The 15,613-nt window shown below is 40.1% G+C and overlaps 1 protein-coding gene across 1 annotated transcript in view; it reads right to left on the reverse strand.

Annotated features, from left to right (window-relative positions):
- Lonp2 (lon peptidase 2, peroxisomal) overlaps positions 1–15,613 on the reverse strand; it is a 78,870-nt gene that overhangs the window by 30,974 nt on the left and 32,283 nt on the right. Inside the window, exons 8-9 of the mRNA XM_038312269.1 lie at positions 13,711–13,852; positions 966–1,116 (exon numbers count right to left, since the gene is read on the reverse strand). Of these exons, the coding sequence (XP_038168197.1) occupies positions 966–1,116; positions 13,711–13,852 (293 nt within the window). The remainder of the gene's footprint in view (positions 1–965; positions 1,117–13,710; positions 13,853–15,613) is intronic.

Genomic DNA, 15,613 nt, shown 5'->3' on the forward strand with positions numbered 1-15,613 from the left:
CTGTATTTAGAATGTAAACTATATTGCTACATTTCAATTTTGAATATATTTATAGTCTGCCCTGTTTTTCACTGCAGTGAGTACTCTCTGATGTTGGATCTCTTTTAAGACAAAATAATTTTGAGTAGTTAAGTGAAGTACAAAGGCCAGGACCTGAGCGTAACTACAAAGACTATCTTTGTGCACTCCAGTGTGGAGGAGACATGACTGGAAACACCAACAACTGTGTGACTACCTGACACAATCAGCTGGAGGAAGAGTGTGCTCTGAGAGACTGAGGCCAGAGGCCTCGGGAGGAGTGACTACTGTGTAACACTTTTCCAAAAAAGGGGAGAGCCTTCGAAACCTTACAGAGACGTGAAGCTGTATCTGGGTCTCAGACACTGGCTTTGTAGAAATTAAACCTTTTCGCCTGTAATTTTGGGAACTGCTTCAGAGAATGTCTGACATTCTAATCATCCCTGAAGGCAGCCTAGAGCTGAGTGTGAAGTCCACACTGACTTTTGCTTGTGTCTTCTGAACACACACCGACTATACCGACTATATTCTTTTTTTTTTTTTTTTTTTTTTTTTTTTTTTTTTTTGGTTTTTCGAGACAGGGTTTCTCTGTGGCTTTGGAGCCTGTCCTGGAACTAGCTCTTGTAGACCAGGCTGGTCTCGAACTCACAGAGATCCGCCTGCCTCTGCCTCCCAAGTGCCGACTATATTCTTATCCACTATATTCTTATCCACTTTGTTTGTCATGGTGCAGACAAACAAACTCGTGTTGTTTGCGCTGGTTCTCCAGGAAGGGTGGTTTACACACCGTGTGCAGAACCTCTGAGGACTACACAGTGACAAATGAGCTTCTGGACAAACCAGCTCCATAACATGACCAGTTTAAAGGGTATGCTCCAAAGTGTGTGTGTGTGTGTGTGTGTGTGTGTGTGTGTGTGTGTGTGTCTATATACTTATGAATGAAGTACCTGGAACCTGAATGATCTCCATCCTGTCCAACAAAGCTGGTGGGATGGTGGCAGTAGTGTTGGCAGTAGCTATGAAAAGAACTTGGGAAAGGTCAAAGGCCACATTTAGATAGTGATCTGTGAAGTTATGGTTTTGTTCAGGATCCAACACCTAGGGAAGAAGGATTAATATTTAAACAAACTTAGTCACAACAGAAAGTTCCACAAACAAAACCACTAATGTATCAGCAAGGGTAATATGTCTGTTCAATGGAGTTGGCTGATAAACACAAGGATAACAAAAAAACCCTGACCCCCGTGTCCTAAATCACTTTTTAAAAAAATGTCACAAGTTCTACTGTTAAAATAACTAAAAGTACAGGAGGGCACCCCAGCACAGAGCCTGCTGGGCTCTGTCATGTGGATCATAAGCTACCTACTCTGCAGAACCACAGCAGTCTTAGTCACTATGGAATATATAGTAGATATGCAGATTATCTTGAAATTCTAAGTAAATTAATAATCAGTAGATAACTCTTCAAACAGTATCTGAATGTCTGGTATTATTATTTACCTGGAAGGGGAACATCAAGTAAAACAAACTTAAACAAATTATCACTATGTCTTGATGTAGTACAATGAGAAGCTGACTTTTTGAAAGACCAATAGACCTAAAAGAAATAGTTAACCTGATCCAATAGCTAATTTAATAGCTAGTCTTAATTATGTGGTCCAAATTTTTAAATTTTGGCTATGTGTCCACGCACATGCATGTGCTCCACGCACGCTCATGGAGGTCAGAGACAGCTTGTGGGGATCATTTCTCTCCTTTTGTCACATGGGTTCGGGTAGCATCGGGTGTCTTTACCAGCTGAGCCATCCCCGTGGTCCCCTTAGCAATTACTTTCTTAAAATGAGCAACTTTGTATCAGAGAGATAATCTTGAGGTTATTGCTCATGTACTTAAAGTTACAGGTACCCATGTTCACAAGCTCCATAGGCCTATGAGCTAGCGAAGTCCTCAGGCACATCCTAAACCTTCAACACATTCTCACTCAGAACTCTCTAGGATTGATATACACATTCAAAATGAAAATTGCATGACTTCATATATATCACATGCTAGGTGCGGTAGTACATGTCTTTTAATTCCAGCACTTGGGAGGCAGAGGCAGGTGAATATCTGTGTTCAAGGACAGTCTTGTCTACAGAGTGAGTTCCCAGACAGTCATAGCTATACAGAAAAACCCTGCCTCAAAAACAAAAGCAAAAAACAAAAAAAGGAAAAAGAAAAACAAATAAAAAAATTAAAACAAATCCAAAATACCAAATTTAGTCTCTTAAAATATGGACCATAAGTTCACCATTGCTTCTGACTCTCTTTTTAAAGTCTCCACACCCCACACCTACCAGTCAATTTTAATTCAAAGCCTTTTTACTTACAATCCTGAATTTCAGAAACTCATTTTATCCCTCTAGATTGTATTTCCCAGAAGATCCTAATTGCACATTTTTATAAGACACAATACTGTTTTATAAAAACAATAAGAAGCTTTCAGCTTCACAAAGAAAGCTCTAATAATGTTCTTGGTGAAGAATAACCACACCGTCAGACTGCTCAAATGAAGTGATATTTTTCCCCTTAAAAATAAGACAGTGGGTGTGATGGTTAATATTGATGGTGTCAACCTGACTGGATCTGGACCCAAAAGAAGGCAAGCCACTGGGCATGCCTGCTAGGATTTTCTTGATCAGGGTAATGAGGGCAGCACCTCTGCACATGGAAGAAAGCTTTGCTTTGCGCTGCTTGCCCTCAGTCAAGTTCATCTGTCCTATTGCTGCATTTATTTCTTCACTGATAGTAGGATGAACTTCTTTGGGATCCAGTATAAAATGAAGACCAGCAGCTCTCCAGGGATGTTCCAGGTCTTCAGTGCCAGACTGAGATCGAGTGCTCAGACACCCAGCCTTGAGGGCTGAACAGCTACTGGATTCATGGCCTCTCTAGTATGAGACATTGTTGGACTACCCAGACCATACTTGTAAGATGATCTGATAAATCTCCTTGTGATATATATAAAATATTACATTGATTATATATATATGATATATATATAATATGATATACATAATATTTTATATATATATATATATATATCTGTCTGAATGTCATCAATTTGGATCTCACAAAGTTTTTTTTTCTAGAGAATTCTGACTAATATGATGGGCTTTGTATCATCTGTCATTTTTTTCTTCCTTTTTCTTTTTGAGATAGTGTCTCTCCATTGTGTAGCTCTGGCTGTCCTGGAACTCACTGTGCAGAGCAGGGTGGCATTGCCCTTTGCTCCTGGTCACCACAAAACATCTGCGTTAGCCTAGTTTAGCACCAGGGCTATCTGTCCCATCAGCTTACCTACATACATGGTTGGCTTTCATGGCTGACTAGAGCAATCTCCCCTGATGTAGGGTTCCCCTCTGTATGCTGTGAATACTATTGGTTAATAAAGAATTTGCTTTGGGCCTATTGTAGCACAGAATAGGGCAAGGTAGGAATTCTAAGCAGATAGAGGAGGGAGTAGGTGGAGTCAGAGAGGCGCCATGTAGCCACCTGGGAGAAAGATGCCCGTGCGCTGGTACTGGTAAACCACGAGCCTCGTGGGAAAACATAAAATCATAAGAATGGGTTAATTTAAGATGTAAGAGCTAGCTAAAAATATGCTTAAGATATTGGCCAAGCAGTGTTGTAATTAATACAGTTTCTGTGTGATTATTTTGGGTCTGGGAAGCCAGAAAATGAATGAACAGTCTCCAACTACATTCCCCCGTCTTTGTTCCAACTTCAACATTAACCCTTTGAGCAGAATTCCTATTTAACATGGCATGCCTGGGAAATATGGAAGAAACCGAGATGCAACACTTTATTTCGTGGAGGGTGAAGTCAGGGGGCAGGAATGTGGCCTGTGTGCACTGAGAAGTATTCTTCAATAACACTTTCTAAAAAGAGGTGAACTACATTTTTACAGGCAAGCCAGGAAACATTCCACTGACAAGTGAAGCCTAGGTAGCAACCATATTGAGGTATGTTACCCACCTATTATTATTTATAAAAATCTACTCCCTTTAGAGATAGGATCTAAAATATTTACAAAAAGACACAATGCCTGGATTTTGCTTTAAAATCTTCAAAAATCCTGGATACCCAGAAAATATGTAACATGTATAAGACAGAAAGCTTAACGAAGAGAACACTGAGACTCCTCTACTCACAGGGTGGGACATGACCCTCCTATAAAGTGCAGGCAGAAACTCTGATACTAGTAAGAAACTGGATTTAAAAACAAAATATAGACTAAAGTGATGGCCTCACTCAACAGCACACCAAAAATGTTAAATAAGGAGGTCAGTGTGCACAGCTAGCTATGGTGTGCCCACTCACCTGCTTTCATTGTAACTTATGCCTCTGGCACATCTGTGCCAGGCTAAGCATTCCTATAAACTACAACAGACATGCAGAGCAGTTTTAAAAGGTTGCTGCAACATATAATTAAAGCCAAAGATTTGGCAAGAAAATAACAGAGTTGGCATTTTCCTTTCTGAAATAAGTTTTCATGATAACATTATGAATTCAAAAACAATTATTTATATAGAACACGTTGGTTTTTACTAGAAATGCATCATATATACAGCACATACACACTGATTATTTGGACATACAACTTTTAAGGAGATATTAAGGTTAAAAGAGGTTGAGTGAAGCCGGGCAGTAGCACACACCTTTAATCCCAGCACTCGGAAGGCAGAGGCAGGCAGATATCTGAGTTCCCCAGCCTGGTCTACAGAGCTAGTACTAAGACAGACAGGACTACATAGAGAAACCCTGTCTGGAAAAACAAAAAAATAAAAAAGAGGTTGGGTGTGAAGTTCTACTGCAATCTAAATGGTATCTTTTCAAGAACAGAAAGTCTCTAGTGATGCAGATACACAGAACACAGACCTTCAAAAGTCACAGAAGTCCTAGAAGGAATGAAACCTGCCAACATCCAAGTTTAGACTTCCTGCCTTCAAAGACGCCAAGTTTTTGGAAGCTAACTACACTAGTATTTCGTGTGGTGGCCTTAACAGATGACCCATCCTTGTTTCATGTAACATGCTTATTTGTGCATGTATGTGAGGATGTAATTTTAACATGCTTTATGAACGGAACAAATAGAAGCTAATGGCACAGATGACACAGAAGCTTCAAATATGAAAGGACTCAAAACACAGATCACAGGAAAATCTTTGGAAAAAGTAGTTTGAAGATACACGCTATCTAAACAGGAGATAAACCACACTGAAGTGTCAAAAGCAAGCACTGAAATCATCTGAAACTCCAGTGGGATGAAGCAGAGCCAGGAACTCCGAAAATCCACTCCTCCATAAAAGCAGTGAGTCAGCCCTCCGGCAAAGGGCCAAATCGGCCTCCTTAGCGGCTACATTCTAGCCTGGACTACCCCGGATGGTGTATATCCCAGGAAAACGCTGGGTCCCGGGCAAGGGGCTCAAGGGTTGTGATAGTTAAACTTCGTTTAACTTCACCCCCCTTTCCCATAGGGTGGCTGTGTTTCTATTCTTCGTGTCTAATCAGTTTCCAGCACAACTGAAAGTAGGGTGGTAAGGTGCCCACAACTGTCTACTCTCCCTGTCTGCTCTGTCAGTTTTGTTCCCTGTGTCTTGGGGCTCTGGTGTGTGTGTAACTTCCTGTAGATTTTCCTTGTTAGAAAACACTGCTCTTTCCAATCTATTTTGTTTCATTAGTCACAGCTCTCTAGTCTTCTCTGTTGCTATTTGCATGTGGGTCTTTGTAGAGCTCTGCTTCCTGCTGCCCTGTGATTCTATTAGTCACTTTTTACCCCAGTAAAGAAGAGCTGTGTTTCCTCCTACCGTCCTTGTACTGTTATTAGCAAACATATTATAACTCAATCATATATGTATACTGGTCTATATAACTGTTTTTAAACCAGTGAGAAGTCGTTCTCCTCTCTTCACTAGTACAATCCATTTATTGGTGCTTCTGTTTGCAGTTCTGAGCTGCTAGCTCACTTACAATCTGAAATTCTCCCTTTGTGTTTCCTGTAGGGTGAGTTTGCTTAAAGTGAACTCTTACTCTTTATTTGGGAATGCCTCTATTTATATATATATATATATATATATATTTTAATTTATTATGTATACAGTGTTCTGTCTGTGCGTATACCTGTAGGCCAGAAGAGTCCACCAGACTCCATTACAGATGGTTGTGAGCCACCATGTGGTTGCTGGGAATTGAACTCAGGACCTTTGGAAGAGCACACAATGCTCTTAACTGCTAAGCCATCTCTCCAGCCCCTGGGAATGCCTCTATTTTATGTTCATGTTTGAATATGGTTTTGTTAGGTTATAAAAAAAATACATAAAGTTAGGAGGATGCAGGAGAACAGGGCTGGATTTGGGAAGCCAGAGGGAAGGGTGGGAAGTGCATATGACCAACATACATTGAATGAGTATAGGAAATTCTCAAAAAAAAAAATTAATACAACTATTTTATTTTTAAAAAGAACCATGGTTTCTTACAATGTTGTTCTTTTTGATGCTTGATTTTTTTAAAAAAAAATTGTATAATGACAAATTGCAAATGTATATATTATGGGGTACAAGGTGATATTATGATTTATGAATACAATGTGAAATAAGTCAACCTCGTTTTTTAAAAATTCATTTTTTTGGGGAGACTTTAGCCATTATTTCTTCAAACAATTGTTCTTTTTCCTTCTGTCTTGTCATACATCTGTTGGTGTGCTTAATTTCCTGACACCTCAGTAAGGTTGTAAAATTTAAAAATCAACAAAAATGTTATCTGGATGCATTTTGTAAAGATAAAGATCTCTGGTTTAGTTGGAGGGTAGCAGCTTACATCACTCTTGGCCTCCTCTCTCCATTTGCTAATAGAACTTATTAACATTATAACTTCCTTATAACCCTTTATAACTTCAGCTGGGTATTTCTCTTTTCACATAGGTCTACTGAAGCTACTGGGTCCTTCCAGAGACAAAAAGATGGCAAGTGTCTGGATTACAGATGTATATTGGGCCAACGATTCCCTGATATGGTATCTCTTAGGATGGCAGGAGAGGAAAGAAGTGTTGGGGATTATTAGTCAGTCATGAGTTCATACAGTAATTGCCCAACTCTTATGATTTTCATGGATCCAGCATGGAAGCATCAGAGAGAGAGGTAGCATGGGGAAGGCATTATGCAGACAATAAGAGACCACAGATGCCAGACCAGACTATTATACCCAGCAAAGCTGTCAATCACCATAGACAGTGATAAAAAGATATTTCAAGACAAAGCCAGATTTAAATAATACCTATCCATGAATCCAGCACTACAGAAAGTACTAGAAGGAAAAATCCAACCCAATGAAGTTAGCTACACCCACAAAAATATAGGCAATAGATAATCCCACACCAGCAAATCTCAAAGAAGGGAAATGCACACACAATACCAACAACAACAACAACAAGAAAAATATCAGGAACTAGCAATCACTGGTCATTAATATCTATTAATATCAACGGACTCAATTCACCTATAAAAAGACACAGAATAACAGATTGGATACAAAAACAGAATCTAGTCTTCAGGTGCATATTAGAAACACACCTCAACTTCAAAGACAGACATTACCTCAGAGTAAAAGGTTTGAAAAAGATTTTCCAAAAGAATGGATCTAAGAAACAGGCTGGTGTAGTTATCCTAATATATAACAATGTAGACTTCAAACTAAAGGTAATCAAAAGAGATGAAGAAGTCCATTTCATATTTGTAGCAGGAAAAATCCATCAAGATGAAGTTTCAATTCTGAATATATATACCCCAAATATAAGAGCACTCACATTTGTAAAAAAAAAAAAAATTGCTAAAGCTTAAATCATACATCAAGACCCACACATTAATAGTGGGAGACTTCAACACCTCACTTTCACCAGACTGGACAGGTCTGCCAGACAGAAATTTAACAGAGAAATAAGAGAACTAACAGATGTCAAGACTCAAATGCACTTAACAGGCATCTATAGAAAATTCCATCCAAGCCAGGTGGTGGTGGCGCACGCCTTTAATCCCAGCACTCGGGAGGCAGAGGCAGGCGGATCTCTGTGAGTTTGAGACCAGCCTGGTCTACAAGAGCTAGCTCCAGGACAGGCTCTAAAGCTGCAGAGAAACCCTGTCTTGAAAAACCAAAAAAAAAAAAAAAAAAAGAAAAAAGAAAATTCCACCCAAACACAAAAGATTATACCTTCTTCTCAGCACCTCATGGAACCCTCTCTAAAATTGACCACATACTCGGTAACAAAGCAAACCTCAAATGATACCAAAAAATTATAATAACCCCCCTGTATCTTATCAGATCATCATGGCTAAAAGTTAGAATTCAACAACAACTTAAATTCCAGAAAGTCTACAAACTCATAGAAACTGAATAATGCCCAAGTGAATCACCCCTGGGTCAAGGAAGAAATGAAGAAATTAAAGACTTCCTAAAATTCAATGAAAATGAATGTGCAATATACCCAAACATATCTGACACTATGTAAGCAGTACTAAGGAAAGTCCATAGCACTAAATGCCTATATAAAGAAACTAGAGAAATCCCATACTAACAAATTAACACAACACCTGAAAGATCTAGAACAACTCACCCAGGAGGAAGTAGATGCTAGGAAATAATCAAATTGAGAGATGAAATCAATAAAATAGAAACAAAGAGAACAATACAAAAAAACCCAATGAAACAAAGAGCTGGTTCTTTAAGAAAATCAACAAGATAGACATCCTTTATCCAAACTAACCGTAAGGCAGAGAGAGAATATCCAAATTTCATTTTCAGAAATGAAAAGGGGGACATAACAGAAACAAAGGAAATCCAGAGAATCATTAGGTCATACTTCAAAAACCTGTATTCCACAAAATTGGAAAATTTTAAAGAAATGAACAATTTTCTGGACAGGAACCACATACCAATATTAAATCAAGACCAGATGAACAATTTAAATAAACCTATAACCCCTATACAATCAAAAGAAGCCCAGGACCTTCAGTAATGTGGCAGGATACAAGACTAACTAAAAAAAAAATCACTAGCCCTCCTATAATCAAACGATAAATAGGCCAAGAAAGAAATCAGAGAAACATTACCCTTTACAATAGCTACAAATATAAAATATTTTGGGTAACTCTAACTAAACAAGTGAAAAACTTGTCTGACAAGAACTTTAAATCTCTAAAGAAAGAAATTGAAGAAGATATCAGAAAATGGAAAGATATCAGAAAATGGAAAGGTAGGATCAACATAATAAAAATGACAATCTTACCAAAAGCAATCTACAGATTCAACAGAATCACCATTATAATCACAACACAATTCTTCACAGACCTTAAAAGAACAATATTCAACTTCATATGGAAAAAACCCAGAATAGCTAAAACAATCCTGAACAATAAAGGGACTTCTGGAGGCAACACCATCCCTGACCTCAAGCTCTACTATAGAGCTCTAGTAATAAAAGCAGCTTGGTATTGGTATAAAAACAGACATGTGGATCAATGGAATCGAAATGAAGACCCTGACATTAATCCATGCACATATGAACACCTGACTTTTGAAAAAGTCAAAACAGTACAATGGAAAAAGGAAAACATCTTTAACAAACAATGCTGGTATAAATGCATATCAACATGTAGAGGTTGCAAATAGATCCCCATCTAAGGCCTTGCACAAAACTCAAGTTCAAGTGGATCAAGAACCTCAACATAAAGTCAGTTATATTGAACCTGTTAGAAGAGAAAGCAGGAAGTAGATTTGAATGCACTGGCACAGGAGACTATTTCCTAACTATAACTCCAATAGCACAGACACAGAACAACAATCAATAAATGGGACCTCCTGAAGCTGAGAAGCTTCTATAAGGCAAAAGACATGGTAAACAAGACAAAATGACAGCCTACAGAATGGGATAAGATCTTTACCAACCCTACATCTGACAGAGGGCTGATCTCCAAAATATATAACAAACTCAAGAAACTAGACAACAAAATACCAAATAGTCCAATTAAAAAATGGAGTGGAGAACTAAACAGAGAATTCTTAACAGAAGAAATTTAAATGGCTGAAAGACATTGAAGGAATAGCTCAACATTCTTAATCATCGAGGAAATGCAATCAAAACAACTGTGAGATACCACTTTATACCTGTCAGAATGGCTAAGATTAAAAAAAAAATACGGAGGGCAGCTTATGCTAGAGAGGATGTGGAGTCAGGGGAACACTCCTTCGCTGCTGGTGAAAGTGCAATCTATGCAGCCACTTTGGAAACCAGTATGGTGGTTTCTCAGAAAATTGGGAATCAATCTACCTCAAGACCCAGCAATATCACTCTTGGGCATATACCCAAAGAATACTCATTCATACTATAAGGACACTTGCTCAACAATATTCATGGTGGCACACATCTTTAACCCCAGCACTTAGAAGGCAGAAGCAGGTAGATCTCTGTGAGTTCAAGGCCAGCCTCGTCCAAAGCGCAAGTTCCAAAGAGAAACACTAACTTGAAAAACCAAAAACCAAACAAAAAAGAAATAAAAAATAAAAAAGACAGAAACGTGCTGCCCATACAGAGCACTGTTTGGTTCCTAGTGCCCGTGTCAGACGGCTCATAACTGCCTGTTACTAGAGCTACCTGGAGTCCAGTGCCCTCTTAGAGCCTCCACACATGCGCACACACACAAGATGCCCGGTGTGAATTACACTCCACTTCTATGTTCACAGCTTTCCAATCAGCGTTTTCACTTTTTGCTATTAAATATGACTACAGACTGAAACTTTGCAGACATCCAATAAAAGACAAGATGTGTGTGTGTGTGTGTGTGTGTGTGTGTGTGTGTGTATACAACAAAGAGTTTAAGGAAAAGGAATTTTTTTTAATCTATCAACAATTCTTTTCCACAGAGTTACCTCTATGAATCAAAATCAGGATACTAGAAAAGAATATGTAGAGATGTTTTTGAAATGACTAACAAATGAAAAGTTTTATTTTTTAAAAGATAAAGATGGACCAGGTGGTGGTGGCGCACGCCTTTAATCCCAGCACTCAGGAGGCAGAGGCAGGTGAATCTCTGTGGGTTTGAGGCCAGCCTGGTCTACAGAGGGAGTTCCAGGACAGCCAGGGCTGATACACAGAAAAACCCTGTCTTGAAAACAAAACAAACCTGAAGTTCCCCCCCCCCCCCCCCCGCACACACACCACCAAATAGGTAAAGCTGAGGAATTCTCACAGAAAGTTGAACAGAAGTTAAAGGGGTGAACCCCAGGGAGAAGAGACATGGCGACTGAGGTCCAACACCTCTGGGCTGGAGACACAGCTCAGCAGTCAAGGGCAGTTGCTGCTCGTGCAGAGGACCCAGACTCCCTTCCCAGGACCTGTACGGCAGCTTACAAGCATCTGTAACTCCAGTTACAGGCATCCAATGCCCCCATGGGTACCGGGCAGAAACATGGTGTATGCCATGCCAAATGCCACAAAAGTCACACATATAAAAGAGAAATAAAACGTTGAGCTCTAACAAAAAAGAGGGAAAAGTTATCAATAAAATCTTCTAAAATGAAGGACAAGAAAAATTCAAAGACTCTTTAAAAAATCAGCAAAAATGCCTGGGAAGGGACCCACAACAGGCAGGTTATTATATAATATACATAATGTATATAAGGCTATTATATATGTATATTAATATGTACGATATGTGTATATATAGGATAAAACTGAACAACACTGAAACAAAGAGATCCCGAGTTTTTCTAGAGGGTGAAAGTACAGAACCAGGAGAGTTAAACGCACACCCATCCTTCAAAGGAAAGAAACGCTCAACCTCCTCCTGGGATGCTGGGTGTCGTTTACAACATGGTGGTTCTTTGCTGCCTTGGGCCGAGCTCTATGGCCGAGCCCAGAATTTGTTTTACTTACCCCAGACCCTTTCCCCTCAACGCCTTGAGCATCGTCTCTAGACCATAAGATCATCCTTGGGAGAGCTGTCACTTGTACTCTACAAAAGCCTAAGAGCTTCTTTGTGATTTTGGGGCCAGGCCAAATCCCTACTCCCACACGTTTACCTCAGTCATTCTTCCTAGACCAGTGATTCTCAACCTGGGGGTTGAACAACCCTTTCACAGGACAGTCTAAGACTATGTAAAGCCACAGGTGTTTACAATTCATAACAGTAGCAAAATTCAAAGTTTGAAGTAACAATGAAATAATTTTATGGTTGGGGGTCCCCACAACATGAGGAGCTGTATTAAAAGGTGGAAGCATTAGGAAGGGTGAGAACCTCTTGCCTAGCTTATATTGAGCATTGTTCCTAAGTCAACAAGAACCCTCTGACAGACAAAGTCATATGTTCTTTGTAAAGATACTCAGACATGTCTTAGGTCTTGTACTCACAGGGCTTAGTTAATTGAGATCAAAAATGTTTCTCCAACATTGTGCTTGCACAGCAAAAACAAACGAGGTCCACTCGTGGAGCCCCGACTCAGCGCCGGTTCTCTAAGCTGGGCTGACCGAGTTTCATGCTGACCTCACCCCGACTGTTTTCCCTGCTGGCTGCACTTCCACACATTCCAGAGAGTGAAGCAGAATGAAAACACAGTGACTTCAGACTTGGCAACACTAGAAACCAGAAAGTCACAGGGACAAAGGACACCCTTCAAAAAAATTATCCCCAACCAAAATTCCATGTGTGGTCAAATTACCAAGTAACTTTGTGGAAAACATGAAGATGCTTTAAAGTTTACATTTAAAAATACCACCCAGATGAGCCTTATCCAGAAACTCCTGTGAATTAACAACACAGAGTGAGGTAAACCAATACACAGACTGGGAAGGCAGGAAATTCAACATGGTGGAAGGCAAAGGACAACTCGGGAAGCAGTTAGTTCCGACCGGAAGACTAACGACGGTAAGACCTGGAGCATCTGGAGTGCCTGACTGTGCTGAGAGCAGAGTACAGATGTGCAGGGAACAGAAGAGTCTCAGGGCCGTGGAAAGCAGCAAAAGAAGCGCAGTGAGGACTCGCTCAGCTGTGAGATGCTCACACTCTACAAACTAGAAACCAATCTATAAAGGATGATGTGGGATCAAGAAAGTAAAGACAGAACAGTTTGCTATAGCAGTCTGCACAGAGGAATGAGCTGTTTCTGCAGGCCTAAACCCCCTCTTTTGCCCTGTCCTGTCCTCTACTTTCCTTTGCCTTCAGGATCTTGCTCTATAGCCTAGCCTGACATTGAATTCAGTCTGTTTACCCTAGCCTCCTCAGCAGCTAGAATTACAGGTCTGTACCACTGTACCTGGCTATGCCAAGCAATGTAGAAAATGGAGCAAATTAACAAAGCCTTTTAGAGGCTAAAGCGCAGGAGTAGGATCGAACCTTCTTTCTGCAAAAAGCTTACTACTTAAATCTGTAAACAAAAAGCACACATAAATTTGTTTTACTGCATAAAATTAAAAAAAAAAAGACATCACAAAGAGGACAGAATTTTTGATCTGTATGTAGATGTTAACTAGCTCCAGACTTCAGTCTGTGCTCTACTGTTTTTCTTAGAAGCAACTGCACACCAATATGTATGTGCCTTGGGTATGGCCTATGCTCATTCATTCACATGCAAGTATGATTTCATAGGGAATTTTCTAGATCTTACCTCAAGCAGAGCTGCTGCAGGATCACCCTGAAGGCTTTTCCCCAGCTTGTCAACTTCATCCAACAGGAACACTGGATTGTTAACTCCAACAGTCTTTAAGCCATTGATGATGCGACCAGGCATACTGCCCACATAGGTGCGCCTAGGGAGAGCAGCAGGAAGGTCACAGCAATGACGATGAAGAGGCAAAGGGCAAAGCCACTGAGAAGTGAGACCCTGGGACTGGGAAGTCCTTAGTTCTCACCAGTACACACAAGTTCTATGCACACAAAAGCTTTATGATATATCAAAAAGATGTTAGATTCAATTCAAATTTTCTGCTGGATTCTAACTGTGAGTTGCCCATGACACTGGGATAACTTTAAGTCATAGTTCTGGTTGAAGGAGAGAAATGGAGAGAGATCTAAACATCTCATTTGTGAAAGCAACACTCTGCGGTAAACAGTACTTATATCGAGACTCCATCACTCCCACAAGCACGCAAGGGCGTAACTCAGTTCAGCCCGGCATTACGGAGTGAAAATGTCGGAAGCTGTGTTGTCCCATTTGAGTCGGATCATTACGTAACTACAGCAGGTGGAAGCATGTTTACACAACTGGAAGAGGCGCCTTCCCCAGGGGGCAAACTTTCTGCCACTCTCACTGATTTTACTATGGCCTCAGTGCCTCCACCAGTCACAGCAGATCCTGCTTCGGAACGAGCTTCAAGGGCAACCTGCCTGGAAAAGAACCATCCGCAGTAAGTGGAGCAGCAGCAGTTACAGCATGACCCACACAACCACAAAGCCCATTTACAGAGGGAGCCTCAGCTCTGCCACGTGACCGCACAAAGTAGGGCAGAGTGACCTTTAAAAACCAAGCAAGCCTGAAAAACTGTCCTGTCATGGGAATAGCTTTTATCCACAGAAGGTGAGCAGCACTGAAACTAGATACAATAACTTTCTTTTACAGTAAGAAATTAGCACATCCAAGGTTTCAGAGTAGAGGTCTGGGGGTATAGAGCACTTGACTAGCAATGCACAAAGCCCTGGGTTTGAACCCTAGTACTACCTAAGCCGGGCAGGAGGATCAGAAGTTCAAGGTCATCCTTGGCTCTATAGCAAGCGAGGTTGTCCTGAGATACATGAGACCTTGTCCTAAAAAAAATTAATAATCTTCGTAAGCACCAGGGGTAATGAACGACCCCGATGTACATATGAACTCAGAGACTGTGGCAGCTTGCACAGGACTTGAACAGGTTCAAGCCAGCTGAGAGGGAGAAATGGGCATGGGCTACAGTACCTAACAAACACAAAGACACTATAGGCAACCGATAATCACTAGCAAAGGAAAATCAGTTTTCTCTAATGGAGTCTCCCTTGGGATAGTAACCACACCCCAGAGCAGGCTCCGCACCAACAGCAGTGAGTTGGCCAACACAAACTCAATAGTACTTTTGGAGACTTTGTGTCTCACTATGCTTTGGGCATTTTCTGTCTTAGTCTTATTGATATTTTGCTTATGTTGATTTTCATTTTTGTGGTTTGGTGGAGGTTTTGTTTGTTTCTTTTTTGTTTTGTTTTTGTCTTTGTTTTGGGAGAGAGGGCATTAAGTTGGGTGGGTTCAGAGGTGAGGAGGATTTGGGAGGAACTGAAGTATGGGAAAAATACAATTAAAATATATTGTATGGAAAAAATTAACAAAAGTTTAAATATTATTAATAATAATAATAAATTTAAGAATGGAATACAGAAAGGACGTGAGAAATCACTAAACTTTTCAAACTCTTTCTCTAGTGAACACAGACTTGTTTAAATGTGCTGGAAGAGAAAGCTATTTAAGTTTCAAGTTCTCCATGGGATTTCTTGTTTTTCTGGTTTCGATAAGATTTCAGACACAGATACTTACAATTCTATACCTAAAT

The sequence above is a fragment of the Arvicola amphibius genome, chromosome 15 (assembly GCF_903992535.2).
Source record: "Arvicola amphibius chromosome 15, mArvAmp1.2, whole genome shotgun sequence".
NCBI lineage: Eukaryota > Metazoa > Chordata > Mammalia > Rodentia > Cricetidae > Arvicola > Arvicola amphibius.